This window comes from Sinocyclocheilus anshuiensis, unplaced genomic scaffold (genome assembly GCF_001515605.1).
Source record: "Sinocyclocheilus anshuiensis isolate Anshui unplaced genomic scaffold, SAMN03320099.WGS_v1.1 scaffold782, whole genome shotgun sequence".
NCBI lineage: Eukaryota > Metazoa > Chordata > Actinopteri > Cypriniformes > Cyprinidae > Sinocyclocheilus > Sinocyclocheilus anshuiensis.
The window spans coordinates 2074889-2095175 of record NW_015546111.1 but is presented as its reverse complement, the minus strand read 5'-3'; the positions used below and the strand labels follow the sequence as shown (position 1 = coordinate 2095175).

General features: G+C 36.4%; 1 protein-coding gene across 1 annotated transcript in view; it reads right to left on the bottom strand.

The window, feature by feature from the left end:
- Window positions 1–19276, bottom strand: part of LOC107700747 (clathrin coat assembly protein AP180-like) — a 40722-nt gene extending 21446 nt beyond the window's left edge. Inside the window, exons 1-8 of the mRNA XM_016502538.1 lie at window positions 18405–19276; window positions 6599–6741; window positions 2896–2971; window positions 2588–2690; window positions 1370–1463; window positions 1090–1201; window positions 872–978; window positions 724–765 (exon numbers count right to left, since the gene is read on the bottom strand). Coding sequence (XP_016358024.1) covers window positions 724–765; window positions 872–978; window positions 1090–1201; window positions 1370–1463; window positions 2588–2690; window positions 2896–2971; window positions 6599–6741; window positions 18405–18534 — 807 coding nt within the window. The 5' untranslated portion in view covers window positions 18535–19276. The remainder of the gene's footprint in view (window positions 1–723; window positions 766–871; window positions 979–1089; window positions 1202–1369; window positions 1464–2587; window positions 2691–2895; window positions 2972–6598; window positions 6742–18404) is intronic.
- Window positions 19277–20287: the final 1011 nt, after the last annotated feature.

Here is a 20287-nt window from a genome sequence, read left to right as displayed (position 1 = left end):
CATTTAAATACTCCATCAGAAAGAAATTTACTGAAATTCCCAAAATCGTCAGACGTCTTTAAATAGTTCCTAAGCAAATTGCTTTATTCTACATATAGCATGGGTCTTAATGATTGTGGAAACTCTATTCTTGGTGATTCTTCAGCATTACTGGGATGCAAAAGTGACTGCAGCTTGAGTTCTCGTCTCAGACAGCAAGCATCGCTGCTACTCTGCTCATGATCCTTCAGTCGCATCCAAGTTCACTCTAAAATGAAATTTTGTGTGCAGTTTATTTGATGAACGCTAATGAGGATTGACTGCTCTCTCCTGAGCTGCAGGATTCTCCAAAGTGGAAAAAAACTCCACACGCTACTCACACTCTCAGCCTGTGTGATCAATCTGCACCGCTGAAATAAGAAGACAGGTACAGAATCTGTCAATCAGCCTGAGGGGACAGGACAGAATGGATCCATGGAACATGTCCCATCTGACATATGCCCCAACATGAGAGAAGAATGACCTCTTATATGTAGCACATGGATGTCTGTGACTGGCCCAGTGGCCAGGGAAGGATAACAGCCTCACAATTGGCTAAAACCGCTGGGATTTGAGGGCTACGACACATGCAACACATTAAAACAACACCACAACACAGACATGCATTGTTAGTACTGACGTGGAGAGTGTTGGCATCATGAGGCATGGAAAAAGGCGGAAAATGCTGTTTAAAGAGAGCCTTACCTGTGTAAGTTCAGGAATATCGTTTTTGTCAATTCCCACTTGCTGTTGAAAGACAAGGTAAGAATATATGACATAACCTTTGAACCACAAATGCAATTTTTGATTAATATTTTATAATTAAAGCAAAGACATAAAATGCATTGTTTACCTCAGCAATTTTGAGGAACTCTGAGACTCTGGTCATTCGTGTCAAGAATCTTTTATAGATTTCCAATGCATCTTTGCATTGTCCTTTCTTCATCTGGAAAAATTTCTCTAAAAATGAACAAGGAAATCATAGTAAATCACATAGTTGTGCCAAATCTTGCAGATGTCAAACCAAAGACTTTGAAATCTCAATGCATTCATAAAATTCTTAGGACTTGCCTAAGAGATTAATGATGCCATCATTGTAGCAGGCGTACAACTTGATCAGATCCTTGAAAAGCAACAGGAAGGCAGCATTGATCACCCCGTTGGCAAGATCTTTTGGATGAACCTGAAAGTGCAGATTCTATTATTTTTCAAATTTTAAAAACATCATTAAAATGTCAGTATGGGACAGATTCGTATCTTGCAAGAGTGTATCCTAACAAGGCATGATGAACCCTGTGTAAAAGCATCAGGTGTTAAAACAGCCTGTGATAATGACAGGAAGCAGACTCACATCAAACTCCAGCAGAGCATCGATCTGACTCTGCAGTGTGGGCATGCCTTTCAAGAGCTTGTCAGTAGACATTGTTCTCATCACACCATCAGCACTGAGAAACACACACACATTCACATGACATTCATTGCAAAGAATTTATCATATGTAAGTGAACGTAATCCAAACAAGACGGTCAGGTATAATAACAATTCTTGGGTTTTTATCTAACATAAATGTTAAGATCATATGACTTAAAGTACTTTTGGGAATTTTACATCTCATAATACAAACCTTTAAAACTTAATTTGTTACATTGTAGGACCATTTAAAATGAGCTAGTGAAAATTGTGAAAAATGTAAAGGAAATAGTGACCAAAGCATCTACAATTTTGCATCTGTTTGCATTTTAATTTAAAATCTTAATGAAGTCTATGAACGTATTTGGTGTTAACTACCCATATACTGTATAAGTAACATAGCAGAAATAAATTATACAGTCAAATATGACCAATGAGAGGTTGCCTTTAAGGGAACATGACTAGAAAATGAACTATTTTTAAGGCCCATTAACACCAAAAATTATAACTATAATGATAACTATATTAGCGTCCACACACTGACACACTGTAATGTTCTGTTTATTATAAGCATGTGCTGCAGTTCTGACATCTGCCTCTTTAAATGCTGGATTCTGATTGGCTGTCAATTTTTATTGTTATCACCACATTCTGAAAGTGATTCCAATGACATCATTCCACTGTTGCCATTATTCTTTTCAATTTAGAATGATTTTCTAAAGTATATCTCATTATCATCCTTGATGTCAATGGCCATTAGTCTCTAATCATCTGGTGTGTGTGTGTGTGTGTTTGAGTTGTTAGCTGTGAGTTGTTTTGTTCAAGACGTCTGAGCAAGCTAAATCAGCCAATTTATGTGTTGTAGGTCCTTCATTGTGCCTGCAATGAGACCTTGGTCGCCAACATACAGTAGGCAGTCTGTGAGTAATGCCCCATTTTACTTAACAAAGGTCTTGCACACAATAGTACCAAGGGAGCAGGGAACTTGGTGAATGTAAATGCTTTTCTACAGCAGCATCACAAGGCTCTTTTCAGGGGCTAGAGGTTGTCCTTGATTTCCCAGCATCCCACTCAAATCTGTTATTGCTCAGTAGCGTTCCAATGCAATTGGCACAATTGTTAACTCAGGGTACAGCCATGCAGCAGAGGACTCATTTACCCTTTCTTCACTCGGCCAAAGTCAAAAGCCATCTGTCTGTAGGCAAACGCTTTCTCGTTCAGATACCTGCTGTAGCGTCTGATAAATGTTGACATGTCGTAACCTGAAAAGTGCAAGCATTTATAAATACATTCATATTCACAGACAAATTCAATTGGGCAGGACAACAAAGTTGACAAAATAAGAATTCTCAGTGGCTAATTTAAGAACAGTGCAATTAATTATAGCTCGCATAACTTTTCATGGTGATTTAATGTCAAACAAGATTTTGATCAGCAACTGCATTCACTGCATGAAATAATACTTACCATGAGAGCCAGTTTTGTCCAAAAAATTACTAAGATTGAATAGGGTGTTCCTGGAGGCCAGGTACTGGATGAACCTCTGAAAAAAAACAAAAAAAAGGTAATCTTTTCATGTGCATTAATTATTATAATTCAGAATATGGGATCATTCATATGTTAGGCTGTTATTCACAACATAAAAGACTACAATTTCAGTACTGCCCTTAATAAATAAAAAAAAAAAAGAAAAAAAAATGTCCAACAGCAACTGAAAGAGATACAGAGATAAGAAATGCATTAGTAAATTGCAGTTCAGTGAAGAAAAAATAATCATTTCTACAAACCCGATATTACCATCTAATGACTAATCACTCAGAACTCACATTAAAGCTCTGAGTGTGAGTGAATGCAAATATGGAAATAACAGCAGAGGTTTTATCAAGAAAAACCAGCACACTCGCTGCATATAAGCAGTGAATACAGCCTGAATTTACAAACAAATTGATGCGGCTTAACACATAAATGAAAAATTGTAGGTAAACAAGACTAGGGGGAAAAAAGTGCAACGAAAATGAAATGTACAGAAAATAATTGACTAAAAATAATTGGACAGAACATGCTGTATGATTCCATGCACAGTATAAAGTATTTAACTGAAATAGTAAAAATCAGTACAAATATCTCAAATCTTTAAAACATGATAAATTTACTTGAGAAGCAAAACTATATAAGATAAAACATTTTTTTTAGAGAATATATGTTGAATTTGTTTTTTTTCTTAGCCCATTTTCAATTTTATTATTTTTTATTTATTTTTTAATATAAATGCTATTAGACTTTTGCTTAAAACAAGAAGAAAAAAAAACTATATGCCAAAGAGGTAAGCTTATAGAAAAAAATAAGCTTAATTTAAGAAAAATAAGGTATATCCTCTACAGAAAGCCATATTATGTAATGCAATTTGTTTCTAAAATTTGTTTCATTAGATGTTTTACTTGAAAAAGAGAGAAAAAATACTGATGAAAGAAACTGATTTATCGCAGTTTTGGATCATGAATTCTGGGGGAAAAAAGAAGGTATATTATTTTATTTACTCGTGAATGATCTTTTCAAGATATTTTGCAAACCTATCCCAGCATTACACCATGTCTGTGTGCTGTGCCTTTTCAGTTCTGCCTTTCAGAGTTTAACTGATGTGTCAGCTGATCAATACAGAGGCTTGTGGGGAGATGAAGCTATATATAATGTACTTAACACTTTTAATCATCTTGGTCAGAATACTAACCATTTCAAATATCCATGTGTCAGGGTAAATACTTCCCTTGTGCATATGACCTGTAGAGGCACATAGCCTGATGTTATAGAACACATATCCTGCAGACTTTTTCCTCCAGAGTGAGAGTATAAGAGTCTAATCACTTCCTGTCTGGCTATCAAGCTATACCTCTCTCTCCTTGCTTTCATATCCACAACAACAAATTAAACATTAGGGGGAAGATTATCAAGCAGCACTTCTGTCCCCTCAGACAAAGCAGTCTGGCAGGTCACATTCATAATTGAATAGCTCTCTTTAATTAGAATATTGGAAAGTGAGCTCATCTACCATATATTATAGTTATGACATTTTCCCTCATTGTATATTCAGCAGAATGAAAGGCAATGCTTTCAGGAGTAATCAACACTGTATTTTACATAATCACATGCATATGAGGGGACCATCACTTTTAGCCATGGATGATTTTATAGACCCCTCTTACTCAAAACGAAACACCACAAGACGAACAAATCAGTCTCTTTCTGTTTAAATGTTAATCTGTTGATTCATTTGTAAGTAAAGTATAATCAATAAATTAGCATTGGTGATATAAAATCCCTGAACGACAGTTGGATGAAATATCTCAAGTTCATTTAATCATTTTGAAAGACATTAATACTTGTTTTCAGCAAAGCTGTATTAAATTGATCCAAAGTGACAAAAATTTCTACAATGTTAAAAAGACTGCTATTTCAAATAAGTGTGATTGTTTTGAACTCAAAGAATCATTGATAATAAATAAACATTGATAATAATTTTCTTGAGCACCAAATCAGCATATCAGAATGATTTCTGAAGGATCAGACTGGAGTAATGGCTGCGGAAAAATCAGATTTGCCATAATAAAAATTAATGATATTTTACAATATATATAAAAAGAAATCTGTTAAAAAAATTGTAATAATATTTCACAATATTACTGTTTTTACTGAAGTTTTGATCAAATAAATTCAGCCTTGATGAGCATAAGAGACTTCATCAAAAAAAAAATTTAAAATCTCTTACCGTCCCATAACCTTTTGAATGGTACTATATATAAAAATAGGAGGTTGTTCAATTAGTTGTGCAAGAATTAATATTCATGAGCTACACCTTTGCCATTCTATCATGTCACAATTAGCATGTCCTTGTGCACACCTCTATAACTGTCCCTAACACTATTTATAATACAGTGACGCCTATTCACACGTAACCCGCATCTGTAGCTTCATATTTATTCAATTATCCTTTGAAGCTGCACCTCTCCATCTCTGAATTTATATCAATTCCTCTCAAGCTCCCTCATTTTATCATCCATTCTTCTCGCCCTTTATCTCATTCTGCCTTCCACTGCCATCCGCCTTTTCTCTCTCCGATGTCTCTGTCGCCGCACAGCGCCAGCCTTGACTGAAAGAGTAAAAACTGTGCTTTCAGAAAGAGAGAGAAGGCTGGAGCATCTGCCCGCCTGTCTGTCTCTGCTCCTATTGTGAGTCTGATGGGTGTGATAACGGTGATAAGAGAAAGCGAGAGGGCTTTGAGTGCAATAGGTGGTCAACTGTAGGGATAAGCTCCTCAGAAAATTGTTCAAATTCAAGGCAAGACTTCACAAACTTTTGTTGCACGGTTTAAACAACACTTTTGATGTAGGTTAAATATTATGCAGACACTGCATTAACGTCTTTCAGAAATGCAATCATCTGCGACCCAAGCCAGAATCAATTAGAAAACACTTTTCCAAACCACTTATTTTGTTGCATTATTGAGCCATTTAATACATTCTGAGTTGAAATGAGAATTTTGAGCCAGGTCAGTGCAGTAATTCTCACAAACAGCAAAAGTCTGACTGTTTTCAGCTTTTAAGTGTTTGCCCCCTGTCCAGTGAAACAAACATTCATTCAACATTCAACAAATGTATTGCTCATTATTAGTTAATGTTAGTTAAGCATTAAATATAGTCAACAAATGGAACCTTATGGTAAAGTGTTACCGAAATTATTATGCTTACCGAGGCTGCATTTAGTGGATCAAAAAATCCATAAAAACAGTATTATGCAGATTTTTTGTAATATTACTTATTATTATCAACATTGAAAATAGTTGTGCTGATTAATATTTTTGTGGAATTTTTCAAAAATTACCTTTTGAATGATAAAACCACTACTAGAGAGATTGCATATTTTGTCTAAGTGGACTTTTGACTCAAAACTGTATAATTACTGAGATACAGCCCCTGTGACAACTAGCCCCAGTTTGACATATAGGCACACAGACAGACTTCAGCTCAGTATATGCACCACAAACATCTATCCATAACCATACCTGACACTATGTCTTCATAATAATCATTTCATTCAAAATATTAGGACTTAATACTCGTTTACCTCACAAGTATCATATAAATAACACTGCCGTAATCAATTGCTTGATTCTCACCTCATTGCCATGGACCATCAGGTGGTGAGTGGTGACCAATGCCTTGAAGACCACAATCCAGCTGGCATTTCCCGCTCTCTCAAACAGGGTATCAGCCATCTGGGGAATATTGACATTGGACTCCTGGGTTGCCTGGATCAAGTCTGTGAGGGAATATGAAATAGAATATTCAGAGCTTATCTAGATCTTTAAATATTTAAGTTGAAAGTATTTAACAGTTTCTCCGACCGTACTGTATTATGGCACTCTGGGTAAAAGCAGCAGGCACAACACATACCAGAACATCATGGTAAGAGTAACACACAGGAACCAGTGCTATTCAGTGTTGTCCTGCATTCATTTTCAGTCTTACTCTGTTTCTGAACTGTGCTTAGCATGCTAGTATATCAAACATACTATTAAAAGACATTTAGGGTCAGAAGGCTCAATCATGAGAGAGTTCATTTAAATTAAAATCATTTAAATTCTCAATGTTGGTATGGCATATAGTATCCATAAACTCGGAGTTTAAAAATAGATCAACACAGATATAGTAGACGGTTCGATAGCTAGACAGACCGTTAGACAGACAGACCGATAGATAGTTACACTGTTAAACAGACAAGCAGTTGGATAGTTAGGCTGTCAGGCAGAAAGATAATTGATGAAATAGTTGATCAGCGAGAATGTCAGACATGCAGATAGTTACATACTAAAAGCTAGAAAGAGTTTGTTAGGCAGACAGAGAGTTAGACATAAAGACAGACAATTAAACAGACAGGTATAGACAGTTAAACAGACAGGTAGTCAGGTAGACAGACAGACAGATAAGTTTTCAAACAGAAAGACAGATTTTCAGACAAATAGTTAGACAGGCAGACAGATCGACCAAACAAACAGATAGACAGACCAACAGAAAGACAGAAGGAGAATGTTGAAAAGTTAGACAGATGGATAGACAGACATAGTTAGATACATTGTTTAACAGATAGTTAGACACAGATAAGCAGATTTTTCATTTCTCAGTCCTTCTCCTTTTCTTTCTATCACACCTTCACTACTGGAGAAGGTGTGCACACACAGATTTGTATCTGTCTCTAAGGAGATTATGACAAAGCAGCCTGCTCTCCTCTGTAGGGTATCAGACCGAATCAGACAATCTAAGATTTGGTCAATAAAGCCTTATTTATATTGAAAAGAAGTATCTTGTGTTTTGTGCTTACAAGTTAATGTCTTAAACTGCCGATCTTGTTACTGTGCTAATTAATAGTGTTTTCACTATATTTTGGATATAAATATCCATTGCAGAGTTGATGTTATACGGCTCGTTCAATGACTCGCTGGCCGTCTCAGTGATCAGCCGTAAAACAGTGATTCTGTCCAAATTCCCTTTAAAATCTTAAATGATTCCCTTTGAGCTAAATTGACCTGTTTCCCTTACACCTCCTACAGACCACACCATCCATCCTTCATCATGAACTACACATCACAACACAAATCCTGAAACCACAGCAGTGTCTGGATTCAAACATTATTTTTACATACTGACAAGCACTGTAAGAGAGTCTCAATAATTCTGGCATCATTTAATATATGATTATAATCCAATTAAGAGACTATGATGTATATTTCACAACGGAACAACTTGCAGCTTCTCCTCTCATCACATAGGAAATGATAAATTATTTAAAGGCGAAATAGGGTAGAAAAACACCAGGGGACTGAGGGATGCAGTCACCTTGACTGAAAGGGGAAGGGTACGCACACATTCATGTACAAAATGAGATTACATAATCACAGAGACCACAATAATAGGGCATCCTCAAAAAGGCTTAAAAATTGAACATCACCCTGGTTTGGCAGCTTAAAGTACATCAACACAGCCTGATGGGATGAAATGTGAGATCAGAACCACCTTCATATGTCACCTGAACTAAATCTAAAAAAAAAAAAAGAAAACCTAGTTGTGCCCTAGTTCTTTTTCTCACAATATGACATAGATACTTCAGGTCATTGTATTTGTATTTATATTTAAATTTTTTACACTGACGTTCAAAAGTTTGGGGAGAGTACTTTTTTTTTTTGTTGTTGAGAGAGAGAGAGAGAGAAAGAGAGAGAGAGAGAGCGAGAGAGAGAGAGAGAGAGAGAGAGAGAGAGAGAGAGAGAGAGAGAGAGAGAGAGAGAGAGAGAGAGAGAGAGAGAGAGAGAGAGAGAGAGAGAGAGAGAGAGAGAGAGAGAGAGAGAGAGAGAGAGAGAGAGAGAAATTAATGCTTTTATTCAGCAAGTAGCAAATGAATCAAAAATGACAGTAAAGACATTTAGAATGTTACAAAATATTTCGGTTTCAGATTCCAAACAAATGCTGTTTTTTTTTACTTTATCAAATAATACTGTTTTCAACATTAATAAATGTTTCTTGAGCACCAGTTCAGCATAATATGATTTCTGAAGGATCATGGGACACTGGCTGAATAAATTGCATTTTAAAATATATTAAAATAGAAAACTGTTATTTTAAAATGGCAAAACTATTTACTGTATAATCAACAGCAACAATATTAACAATATTACTGTTTTACTGTATTTTTGATCAGATAAATTCAGCCTTTGTGAGCAAAAGAGATTTCTTTCAAAAACATTAAATAAAATACATTAAAACCCCAACATTTTGAACAATAGTGTATATGTGTTCTTTCATATAATTTCAGTACCCAGTGCCTAATGCCTCTGTTACAACACAATAAACCAAATGGCTCCTTAAAGAGTTTGGTAAAACAAGTTTGTTCAGCCTTATAAACTTTGAAAGACGTAAAGTTTGCTTCGTCTGAATTATTGAATTCGCTCAATGCAGTGAAGCAGAACATTTACTTATGTACCGTACGGCCAACAAAGGCATTTTTTTGAAGTCTGCACCAGAGAGTTATAAAGCCCAACTGTGCCTAAAACAAATTACAATCACATATGAGTCATACTATATTAAAAGTTCGTTTTGTGCACTAGTATTTCAAAGGACACAGTATATCTGACTTAGCATTCACTTCCTAAATTATTTACGAAGAGAGATAAAAAGCTGGGGGTGGAGAAACAGTAGTGCAGTCAGATATGAAGCGTCTCACGGTTCTCACTTTACACATGGCAGGAATGCTTACACATGCACAAAATCTTGAAAAAACAGCCAAACATTAAACAACTTGCTAAACTGAAGCACTACACACAATACACAAATGGTATCAGAGTGCAGCAGTCACACTGTAAATGCAGTGAGAAGCAGCTGCACCGCCAGCTCATATAGCAGACTGAAAAACTACCCTGCAGCCTCCTGGGTGGTTGACATTTAATCATGACATGATCATAAATAAGATATAATATATAGATATAAGATATAATATATCTTATATATAATATATATTGTTTTGCACTAGTATTTTAAGTAGGCCTACCACTCAGCAATTTCAGTGAATTACAAATCTTGTGATAGTATTCTGAGTACGGTTCATTCGTTTTAGTGAATTACCAACCAGACATAGAAAATCTGTTATCTTTAACATGATTAATTTAGGGCTATTTTTACATAAAACTCTTAATAGCAAGCAGAAATACAAGAATAAACCATGAAAATTAACAATATATTGATAATAACTTACACACAGCAACCTGACCTCAATAGACCAAACTAGCGGAAGGTGACAACTGCAGTTTTACTTTTTCTTTAGAGTTCTTGGTTGAACAAAAATTGTTTGTCCAATCTTTACAAACAATATAGTGTCTCTTGCAACTTTCTAAAGTACATGCTAGGCCTCATTATCTACCTGTTTGCTAGTTTCCTGTGTTTATTGTCATGTTCATTACCAGCCTTGATTGTTCCCATATGTTTCTTTAGTCATTAGTGTTAATTATAAAACAACAACTCACCGATCAATACCTGGTTACACTGACTAATGCTAGACACAGCACAAGGGAAATGTGTGGACTAGAAATACATAAGAGCACACCTGATAACAAGACAACTGAAGAGGATCCAATCACAGGCCAAGAAATTTCTAAAAACAAGACATGACATGAGAAGACAATAAAGACACAAAAACTGAATACTAATAATCTGAAGAGAGATAGATTCACATCCTAATAATTAAAGGCACAATCAGATATTGCTGCAACAGTGATATTTCAAACTAACCCGTTTCCATACAGCTCTTATTATTGTAGTGCATGCTCTGCGGCTGGGTGAGTTCTGACTAGGTTTGCGTCCAATTACTCACAGAGATTGTAAAATTATGAGAAATGATTGTGAAGGTGCATTCTTTGTTAGTTAAAGTGACTTAATTGTGTGTAATATTGCATGTTGTGGATGTGAGTAACCATTGCTGAGATGTCTACTCCTATAAGTGTCATTTTCTATGTATTGTTATGTCATCATAAAAGCTTGTTTAATATCACAGAATGCTTCTGTAATATAAGCTGTCAATGAAGTGTCATGTGATAGTTTCTTTGAGTTTTATTGCAAACTTGCACAATGACCAAGCAACCAGATGAAAATTTCATGCAAATCTTAGCATGCTAAGGTGCATTACAGTCAGCTTTTTATAACAAGTGATTGTCTTAAATATTTCAGACCTTAAATAACCTGGCCATGGTGTACTTATCTTATTGTTTTAGACAAGTTTAATGTTTGCATATTTTTACCAATATTCCCCAGCCAAAGATGCTATACTACTAGCTGCTTGACTTTACCGAAATTGACAGTTTCGCCATGTCCATTCTGCAGAGCTATGCAAACTGACGAGCGTAATGGAATTAATGTTGCTTTTAAGATAGAGTGTGTAAATAAAATGAGAGCTGAATATGTGTATTTCGAGAACAAAAACAGCCATATACCGCTGCACATGAATGAAGCCTGCAAAGCTCTATTTATTTATAGGCCGCTCCCTGGAGCAAAACAACTGAGAGACTGCCCATGTGCCCTCACTGGCAAGCAGCGTGGCGACGTAGCATCCAAGAAGAAACCAGTGTAAACCAGCCTGTACAGGAGAATATCTTCCTTTCTGTAGTGCAGATGTGAGTGTATATCATGCTTAAATCATATATTAAAGGGGTCATATAATGCGATTTCAATTTTTCCTCTCCGATCACAAATGCAGACATGGTTTTATGTTACGCTCCGGCCGGACAGGGCATCACAGTATGGTAAGGGGTGTAACATTTCCATCACACGCTTGAGGGATTCGGCCAATCACAACGCACTGGATAGCTGGCCAATCAGAGCACACCTCGCTTTTCAGACTGATGAGCTTTGTAAAAATTGACGCATTTCAGAAAGGCGGGGCATAGAGGAGAAACAATCATGTACAATATGTGGAAAATAATGTGTTTTTTGAACCTTAAACCGCATAAACACATTTCATTACACCAAATACACAAAATAATGTTCTTTTTAGCAGCATCATATGACCCCTTTAACATGATTAAAGTAATTGTTAGAAAACCTGGCAATTTGACAATTTTATTTCTGCTGAAGGAAATATTTTAACATTTTACAAATATTTAAGTAAATCACCCTTAACTTCCTTAAGACAATTTTGCTAATAATATTGAAAAACAGTCTAATGCCCAAATACACATATCCCAATAGTTTACTATAAGACTTTTAATTTTGCTTAATGTGTTTAAGTGTGATTCAGTTAAAATATATTTGCAGTAAAATCAATATGAAATCTCAATTAACCCCATTTATTATTCCTAATGGATAAAATCAAGTCTCACCCTACATTTTTCTACTCTGAAAAGAGTAAAATGAAAATATAATGTCACTTTTACTACCAAAAAGTATTTTTAATCTTCTTTCCAAAAAGACTTTATCAGACTGATCTGTGACTCAAAATGTAATGTCTTTTTGGTGAAAATAAAAATACATATTGTGCACCTATATTTAGGAATGCACCAATATTATTAGAAGCTGGCCGATACAGATAAGTCAACAGTTAATATCATGTTATGGCTAATAACCAATATATGGACAATATAAAAAAATCTAGATTATTTTGTTTAAATAAATAAATAAAAATCAATCATTTAAATGCTACAAGTGAATTTAGGCATCACAGCATTATAATGTGCAGCAAATTATGTTTTTAAAGATATCTTTAAGTGAGTATTAGATGATAGCAAAGGTAATCTAAATAATTAAAATAGAGGAAATAAGCATGCAGAGTTAGATCCAATATCACCCAATAAATTAAAATCTCTAATACCAGTCGATAACTGATATGGTATTATATGGTATATCACAGAATTTGAATGTGTGTAACACTGAAATGAAACACTTTATGGAAGCAAAATGCTTTGCAAACACATTTCATGTTGACTGAGCATCTGACATCAGATAAACATGAATGTGTTATTATAATCACAGTGCTCTGTTTTACCTCTCCAAACTAATCTCTAGTCCCTTGACCCATTCGAATTTCTAACCCCTTTCCCCATTTGGATAAACTAATCTCAATCTCCAGCATGACATTTATAATCTCAGTCTGTCTGACTTCTCCTCCAATGTGAGGAGGAGAATCAGTACCATCCTATGTGGCCTAATCTCTAATGGCAGACCCGGTCAAGATCCTCGCACCCTGCTCTTAAAGGCTCCTGGGGGCCTGGCAGTCAGATTACACAGGAAACACATCTCGTCTTGCATTATTCATGGCACAGCGGTGTACTAACAGCACCCATTGATGCCATGTACACGACTGCCAGTGTGATTGTAGCCTGATTAACCCGGGTGACAAATTTAGCACTTTCACCACTAAGCAAACAGCGCTACAAACATCTGTGCAATGAATGGACAGAAGAACATCTCTCTCTCTACATTCAAGTGCAACTATGTGCACGTGCTTATAATGAAATTATAAATGACTCATTTTGGAGTTATAAATTAGCAAGCACAATGACTAATGCACAATGAATAAGGCTCCAAGGACGCAATGACCTCTAAGTCAGCAGTGTGGGGGGAAGGGTGCTGGAAAAATGGGAAATGGCAGAATATAAGAATAGAAGGAGGTGCTAGTTTGGTTACAGTGGTAGTGTCCTTGTCCAGGGTACTGAAAGCACTCTGCCAGCCACTATGATTTGTCGTGATTGGCTGAAAGCTACATTTTAATACTGTGACATCACAGCAGCACTGCTGATTTCTCTTGCTGAGTGACATCAGTGCAGCACCATCTTTCACTCTTTTATTTTCACACACTGCAAAGAGAGTATAACCAATGTTGCACCATTTGATTTGTAATTGCTGAAAGACATGTACAGAAAGAGCAAGCTAGAGCGACGCAGACAGGAAGAGACAAAGTGAAAGAAAAAGAGCAGAACAGAGCGAAACCGATTCACAGACATGTACTGAAAAATTCATCTTAGCCTGTATGCATTATTCTCTCTTCAGTAATGTGGTGAGTTTAATGTACAGTGGTGTGAAAAAGTGTTGGCCCCCTTCCTGTTATCCCCAAGACTTTTGGGCAAATATTCTGTGGACTGATGAGACAAAAGTTGAACTTTTTGGAAGGTGTGTGTCCCGTTACATCTGGCGTAAAACCAACACAGCATTTCATAAAAAGAACATCATACCAACAGTCAAACATGGTGGTGGTAGTGTGATGATCTGGGGCTGCTTTGCAGCTTCAGGACCTGGACAACTTGCCATAATTGACGGAACCATGAATTCTGCACTCTATCAGAAAATCCTGAAGGAGAATGTCCGGCCATCAGTTTGTGACCTCAAGCTCAAGCGCACTTGGGTTCTGCAGCAGGACAATGATCCCAAACACACCAGCAAGTCCACCTCTGAATGGCTCAAGAAAAACTAAATTAAGGTTTTGGAGTGGCCAAATCAAAGTCCGGACTTAAATCCGATTGAGATGCTTAAACAGTCCATTCATGCTCGAAAACCCTCCAATGTGGCTGAATTAAAACAATTCTGCAAAGAAGAGTGGGCCAAAATTCCTCCACAGCGATGTGAAAGACTCATTGCCAGTTATCGCAAACACTTGATTGCAGTTGTTGCTGCAAAGCGTGGCACAACCAGTTATTAGATTTAGGGGGCAATTACTTTTTCACGTAGGGCCAGGCAGGTGTTGACAGCTTTTTTCCCTTAATAAAATAAAAAATCATTTAAAAACTGCATTTTGTATTTACTTGCATTATCTTTGCGTAATATTAAAATTTGTTTGATGATCTGAATCTTTTAAGTGTGACAAATATGCAAAAAATGTAAAAAAAACAGGAAGGGGGCCAACACTTTTTCACACCACTGTATTTCATAAGCTAACGTAAATTTTACTCTGATTAAGCTGTAAGAGAAGCTCTTTAAATCACCACTTTGGCTAAAATGACACCCTGGTGGCCTCAATAACATCTTTTTTCTTGTGAAACTCAGATTAATGATTTACTTCTTTAGTCCCTCTCATCTAGCAGAGAATCAGTCATATATCTCCTTATGGTTATTAGACAAAATGAATCTTTTTCATTATACTGTTGATGTTTGAAACTCAAGTGCGAGTTTGAGCTTGACACTCTGCCCAGATTGTCTGGCCCCACATGGCCATTCTACCTTCAGTCTCCACACATAGTATCGACATAGAATGAGCCAGATGCCTATGTGTATTTTTCATTCCTTGATTTCTTGACTCATCTATAATTATACATAGTACCGCGAAAATGCATCCAATTAGAATAAGATTATGCTAAACAAAGAAGAAAAGCAAAATATCTAGTCAGCAGCCAATGCAAACAACATGTTTTAATTTAATTCAGATAATTAAGCATCTTAACATTGCTAACATTTGCAGAAATTTCACCTATAAAATGCTGATATAATTGTCCAACAGCACTGGGATGTTTCATGGTTTGTAGTACTCTGCCGTTTGCATGTTCTTGTCAGTCTTGGGATTTTTTAGCGAAACTTTCTGCAGGTTACATCAATAAACCAGTATTAGGTGACAAGTGATGGTCTTTATGATTGAATCGTTGGAATAATTCAGGAAGGAAACAAGTGGCTGTCTTTATGAGTCTTTGAATCATTCACTCAACTGAATCGTTCACAAATATTGATTCAGGAACAAAACACTGCTACTGTGTTACTAGACGATGCGCAACAGTTTGCTGGGCTTTCTTTGAAACCATTTTCATTGGTGGAGTAAAAACATAAAGAAACTGGCAGTAAGTTATTCAATATTAACCCCTTATTTTAACTTTATACAAAACAGTGCTTGTTTATCCAGTAATTTTCCAAAACAACATTTTCTGTTTGACTAAAGTTGTTTTAAGGTGTTATGACATTAGAGAAATTTTGTGGGCAAAAAGATCAGTTGTTTATTGTCAAAAGTGTAGCAATGTAAGCACAGCTCGCACAAGTCACTTTCAAATAGCTTTCCGTTAGTGAACATGCCAAATTAAACTCTATGTAAAATCTGTATGGGAAATATTTAATCCTCACATGAAATTCCTGATTGCATGGATTCCTGTTGAAATTACTGGATTTCGTCTGCAAAAATTTGCTGAACAGAGGTAATGAGTAGAATAGTGTTAATTTTGTTAACAGAAAGTATGACAAAAAATGTTCTTTGACGAGATATTTTTCCATGACTAAGGCAAGACGATGATGAGCTGACGATAAGGTCAATAAACGATAACTGTGACAATATCAACATGCAATATCGTTCACGATAAAAGACGAGACTAAAATGTATTTAAAAAAAAAACTATACCAACATTTATTTTTATTTTTGTTGAAAAAAAAAAAAAACATTATTTGGTTTGGTTTGGCTTTACATTGAAATGTCATAATCTGAACTTGAGGGAAAATTACTTCATGCATCCACTAAAATCACCTTAGCAGCAGTTGGTAAGACATAATAAAGTGAAGTTAGTTCTGAGAAAAGCTCTAGCATCATTTGTTTGCAGATGCTAGTTGGTTTGATATTTCTTATCTAATGCAATGACACGAAGACATTTTAGTGTCAGTACTGTTTCATGGCTACTGTTGCTTCTGGTGTCCCTTAATGAGGCAGACCATTCCAAACACATGGCCTGATATAAGGAAGCCTTTAGTAAGCCCAAAATATGTTGATATAAACATCTGTGCAGTTTCCCTTGTCACTCAACATAAAATCGAGGCAATGAAATTTTTAAACAGCCCAGGGAGGATTTGGAAACCTCAGAAGTGAGGTGAAACATGAAGTCTCTACATGCACCAATTCAGCAGCATAATCCACCCAGCAGGTTTAGACTGACATTCTTCTGTTCCTATTCAGTGGAAATGTCCATGTAGCAAAATGCAATTTAATTTCTTCATTTTTTGATTTTTTTAAATATAAAAATATTAAAAAATTACAATTAAGTACACTTGATTAAAAAAAAATCAAGACAAGCCACGTTATGATACTGAAATGAGTGTACATTACAAAATGGGAGATGAACTAATGAGTCAGCACATTAAAGAGATTGCTGAGAAATTGACTGAATGCTGAACAATGCAAGCAAAATAATACTTAAAACTATTAACTGAATAAATATTCAGCACGGGAAGATCACATGGATGGAAACCAAAGAAATAAACTTCCAACCATGTGATTTTGTCCTGAGCCACACAGTTTAATTGCTTATCTCTGATTTAATTGACGTGTTCTGATTACCCATGCTCCTGAGACAGATGTGGGTGTGTCACAGTGCTTAGGAGCTTGGGACACCTGCCACAAACGGAGACCTTTTGTGATGCCGATCAGGACTATTTGAAAGCCATTGATTTAACCAATGCACCATATTTCAAAGAGAAAGTGCTCAAATTTCAGCATGAGCCCATTTTAAAAGCTTTGTTTGTTGTATTTTTACTTTAAATATCACATGCACTTTAATACACAACTCCTGTTGAATTTTACATTGTTTGCCTGTTTTGTGTCCAATTTCTACGAACTCCTTTTACTACCAGTGTTCTGCGTAAATAACATGCATATTTTGTCATTCCATAAAATTCTTTTACATGACACACAGTAAGAATGAGTTTTACAATAGAATATCAAAGGGGTGGAACGGCTGTATCAAATTCTCCACTTAATGTTCCTGGTGACATCCTCACCTTTGACCTGAATGAGGAATGTATAATTCAGCAGGGGTGAATCTGAGAGGCAATGAAAATGGACTGGGGCTGCCAAAACCATTCCAGGCCACCTGCTGTTGGAGGTTGATTACTTCAGTTTAGCTCTGAGTGCACTTCCTATCATGCTTTCAACACGGAGTACACTTACGGTAAACTTACAAGTTAGTAGACAAAAGGTACTAGACTAGAGTTTATAGTTAGAATACCTTGGCATTCAAAGTACATATTTCTCCCTATATTGTACATGCTAGACAGAGACAGATAGACAGATAGATAGATAGATAGATAGATAGATGAAATGCATTCAAACCAAATAAATGACTTTCCAACCAAATTACTTGGAAGAGTGAGAAAAATGGTTTGCTTTTCTTTCCAGGCCATACAGTGGACGGAAGCCATGTTCTCTGCTCATTCTGGCGTCTCTCTGCTTTGTGACAGACACACTGTGAAATGAGGGCCCATTAGTCACAGAGCAATTGCACATATCCATTCCACAATGCTGACACCAAAACAGCACCATATGCCTTTCTAACCGATTCAGTGTTATCTGATGACCTTTGAGGAACCATTGCATGAACATAATGGGCAAAGTGGGCAAATAAATGATTAATAAGTGTATGGGTGAACGGACCCATGGTGTAGGTATATTTGGTATGAACAAGGCAAGGAAATGTGTAATCTGAACCCACTTACATTCGAGATGTTTTTTTTTAGGTGCCATCACTTCATGCGTGGTCGCTTTACACACCGCACGAGCCACCTCGGATCCCGTGAGGCTGTACTGCGCCGCGGCGATGCGGTCCGTCAAAGTCTGACCCGACATCTTCCGTCCCTCGCGGATTCAAACGCCCTTATTCCCGAATAAAGAGACGCGTCGAAATGTTCCAAAGAGTCCACAAGAACGAGGCCCTTTAAAATGGATTCTCGACCACAATTTGCGATATTAATACGATGTGATTGTTATCAAGACCAAGCTGAGATAAAGTCTTTACCATGGATGATGAGCAACGGACATATTTAAGGCAATACTAAATCATACAGAGCGAGACTCTGTTTACTATAATATAAATTTCAGGTCAACGCCTGCGCCGTGTATTCGCCTCGCGGGGATGCGGGAGCATTTAAGAGATGCGTAATGACTATTTCAACCGCAAATAGTTATTTATAAAGAGTAAACGATGAGCTTTAAGGTTATAAAATACAATTTTTATAAAGTCTTAAAAGATATTCCTCGTTATTTCCGCGTTGTATTGGAAGAGGCTGTTACGATGATGCTCGGCTCGACCAGTCGTCCTTCTCTCCTCCTCCAGATCAAGGATTAATCTTCCTGACAAACCCCGCTCGATGTGCAGTCACCCAAACCTTCAAACGGCTTGCGTTGTTCTCCTCATCTCTAAAAGCCGCTCGCCTTCCTCCAGGTTTGGACAATTGCTGAACTAGGAGGCTGAAACACTGCGATAACGGGAATCCGCGGTCCCCGCTGGACTCGATATTTAGTTATTTGTGCCATCACTCCGCCCCCACGCATGAGTCAAGTCACACGTCATTAAAAACCCAGATTGCGTGCGTTTTACTATCTGCGCCCAATGTATGTGTGCTTTTTATTGCTATGGTAACTAGTGCTGGGGATTTTGATTCATTTTAGAGACTCGAATCTTTTCAGTCAATTCACCTAAAAGATCCATTCACGGATTAGTTCAGTGGCTACTATCCATGATTGAAAGAATGTTCAGGAATCATGTTTGTCATCTGCTTGGTGTGACTTTTTTTATTAGGCTACATAAAACAACAACAAAATGTCATGAATACATAAAATAAATAAAATATTTTATTTAAATAAAGTACTTACGTCATTTTAGTGGTGTATTGTTGTACGGTCTCACTTTACACAATCTTAACCCCCTTCCCTTGTTTTTGTTTGTTCAGTTCACACACAAACACTTCAGTTCATTCCGTTCAGTTCATTCCGTTCGTTCACAAACGAAAAGTCCCATTCAGACTCGAACACAATCCGTGTATCATTCGATCATTCATTTTTTGATTTAATATTGAAAGTAGAAAAATTAGAAAACGGCTCCTTTTTCGGTTTTTTTTTTTCCAAAAATTGAAAAAAAGATAATTCAGCTTAAATTTTCGTTTTTCGCTCAGGGGTAGAAAAATGAATAAACAGCTTGAATATTTGAATTATTCAAGTGAACATCAATCAGTACTCAATATTAATTTAAACTGCTTTAAATATGACTGCTGCTTATTTCCTGTGCACTTCAATACTGGTCTGTGCTTGAATGTAGTCGCGTCTGTCTGCTTATTGAGTTTATTTAACCCATCGCAATTTATTGGAACTGTGTGAACTAGAGTGACTACTCACCTTAATGTTGTTCTAAAGGCTTATTACTTAATAACACAAAAATGTCCTGCTCGCACTTGCCAATTTAATGGCAGAGAATGGTGAATTGTTTGGAATTCTCTGGACTTGTTTGGAAAGAATGTTTTTTTTTTTAAGCGGATGCATATCTGTCGTAAAATAATCATATGCATCTCGTGGCGTATATTCCAAGCATTCTGAAGGTATACTG